At 41.2% G+C, this 1,891-nt stretch overlaps 1 protein-coding gene across 1 annotated transcript; it reads left to right on the top strand.

Annotated features, from left to right (window-relative positions):
• Window positions 1–514: 514 nt before the first annotated feature.
• Window positions 515–1,291, top strand: LOC141608567 (uncharacterized). The gene has a single exon (XM_074427908.1). It carries the CDS (start codon window positions 515–517, stop codon window positions 1,289–1,291), a length of 777 nt encoding a protein of 258 aa, XP_074284009.1.
• Window positions 1,292–1,891: the final 600 nt, after the last annotated feature.

Here is a 1,891-nt window from a genome sequence, read left to right as displayed (position 1 = left end):
CACCGATTCCGACGAGGGTGAAGATCAATGAAAGAAACGATGGAGAACTAGTGAGAGGCAGTTTTCGATTTTAGAGCCTATGGCAAGAAAATCCAAATTGCAAAGACAAAGGGAGATGATGTTACGTGGAAGGAGTGTTCCAGGGGCAAAGCCCCTGTCAGTTGAAGAACCAAATCAGGACAACATGGAAAACTTGGTTGAAAACTCGGTTGAAAATGAAAGAAGAACAGGGCCTGATGTAGAGGAGGAACATAAAACAAAAGATATTCATGAGATTAATGGCATCCCAGAACTTGAGATTGAAACCGATGAAGAGGAAGAACTAGGTGATGAAGATGAAGATGAAGGTGAAGAAGACGAAATAGAAAATGAAATAGAAAATGAGGAAGAGGAGGAAGTGGTTCAGGAGACAGCAGAACAGAGCCATCCTGAGTATCAGGAGACAGAAGAACAGAGCCCCCATGCTATCGAAGAAGAACCAAAACCAGAGTCAAATGATATGCTATAGCTACAAATGGAGGATGTTGAAGAGGAAATAGAGTTTTGGAGTCAGGCGGTTGTTTGCTTTATTCTAGGGGCAAATCCGCCATGGGAGGTGGTAGAAGGATTTATAAGACGGATATGGACGAAATTTAATATTGATAAAATTTCGTTCATGCCCAATGGTATATTTCTGGTGAGGTTTAAGACGATGGAAATGAAAGACAAAGTCATGAGCTCAGGACATTACCTCTTTGACAATAAAGCATTGATAGTTAAGCCATGGAATAGGGATATGGAGATGACTAAGGATGATGTGAAATCTGTCCCTGCTTGGGTTCAAATTCATAAACTCCCTTTGAAGTTTTGGGGGAAGGGGTTACCTAAAATTACAGGTTTAATTGGGAAATACATTAAAAGTGATGCTACCACGGAGGAGAGGACCAGACTGGGATATGCTCGTGTAATGGTAGAACTTATGGTGGACCAAGAGCTGCCTCCTCAGATTGCCTTTAAAGATGAAAACGGGCAGATCATAAGGGTCAATATTGAGTATGAGTGGAGACCTATTAAGTGTAAGAAATGCCAGGGCATGGGGCATGAGATGGCACACTGCAGAAAAGGAAATCAGGACTATGCTGCCAAAAAACCAGTCAAACAGATATTGAGAGCAAAACAAACTGCTGGGGCTCCACCACAGGAGGACTCAAAAACTCTGAACAATCCAAAACCTCAGGTGGTGACTGGGACAGTGACACCACAAAAAAGATTGGTCAGAATGCATAGGCAGGAAGGAGACAGGAGTGGATAGAGTGGTGAGTCCTTTGGTGCTCATTCCTATAAAGAAATATTGACATCTCCTTCAAAATCGAATGGTGTTGAAACTGGTAATGGTCCTATTCCTTCCCCTCCTATTATTAATGGATAGAATAGGCTTTTGGAATGTGAGAGGAATGAATAGGATAAATAAGCAACAGTTCATTAACTCTTTCCTGCAAACTAAGGGAGTAGGGCTTTTTGGTCTGTTTGAAACAAAAATAAAAAGCAAGTCTTTCAGTAGAACTGTCAATGTTTTTAACAATTGGTGCATCTCTACAAATAATGGGTACCACAACAATGGGAGAATCTGGATTCTCTGGGACCCTAAGATTTTCAGAATTCAGTTTGTTGAATACAATGCCCAATTTATCCATATGAAGGTTGAAGCATTGGTGAGTAGGAGTGTTTTTTTCTTAACCATGATTTATGCTTTTAATGGTATTCATGAAAGGACCCCTTTATGGGATCACCTTAGGAGGTTTGCCGGTCAAGTGGATGGTCCTTGGGCTATGGCAGGTGACTTCAACTGTGTACTGTCAGCTTCTGAGAGAGTAGGAGGTAATACTCCTAATGCAGAAATTGAACCTTTTAG

Source organism: Silene latifolia, chromosome 10 (assembly GCF_048544455.1).
Source record: "Silene latifolia isolate original U9 population chromosome 10, ASM4854445v1, whole genome shotgun sequence".
Taxonomy (NCBI): Eukaryota; Viridiplantae; Streptophyta; class Magnoliopsida; order Caryophyllales; family Caryophyllaceae; genus Silene; species Silene latifolia.
This window is presented reverse-complemented; position numbering and strand designations above follow the sequence as displayed.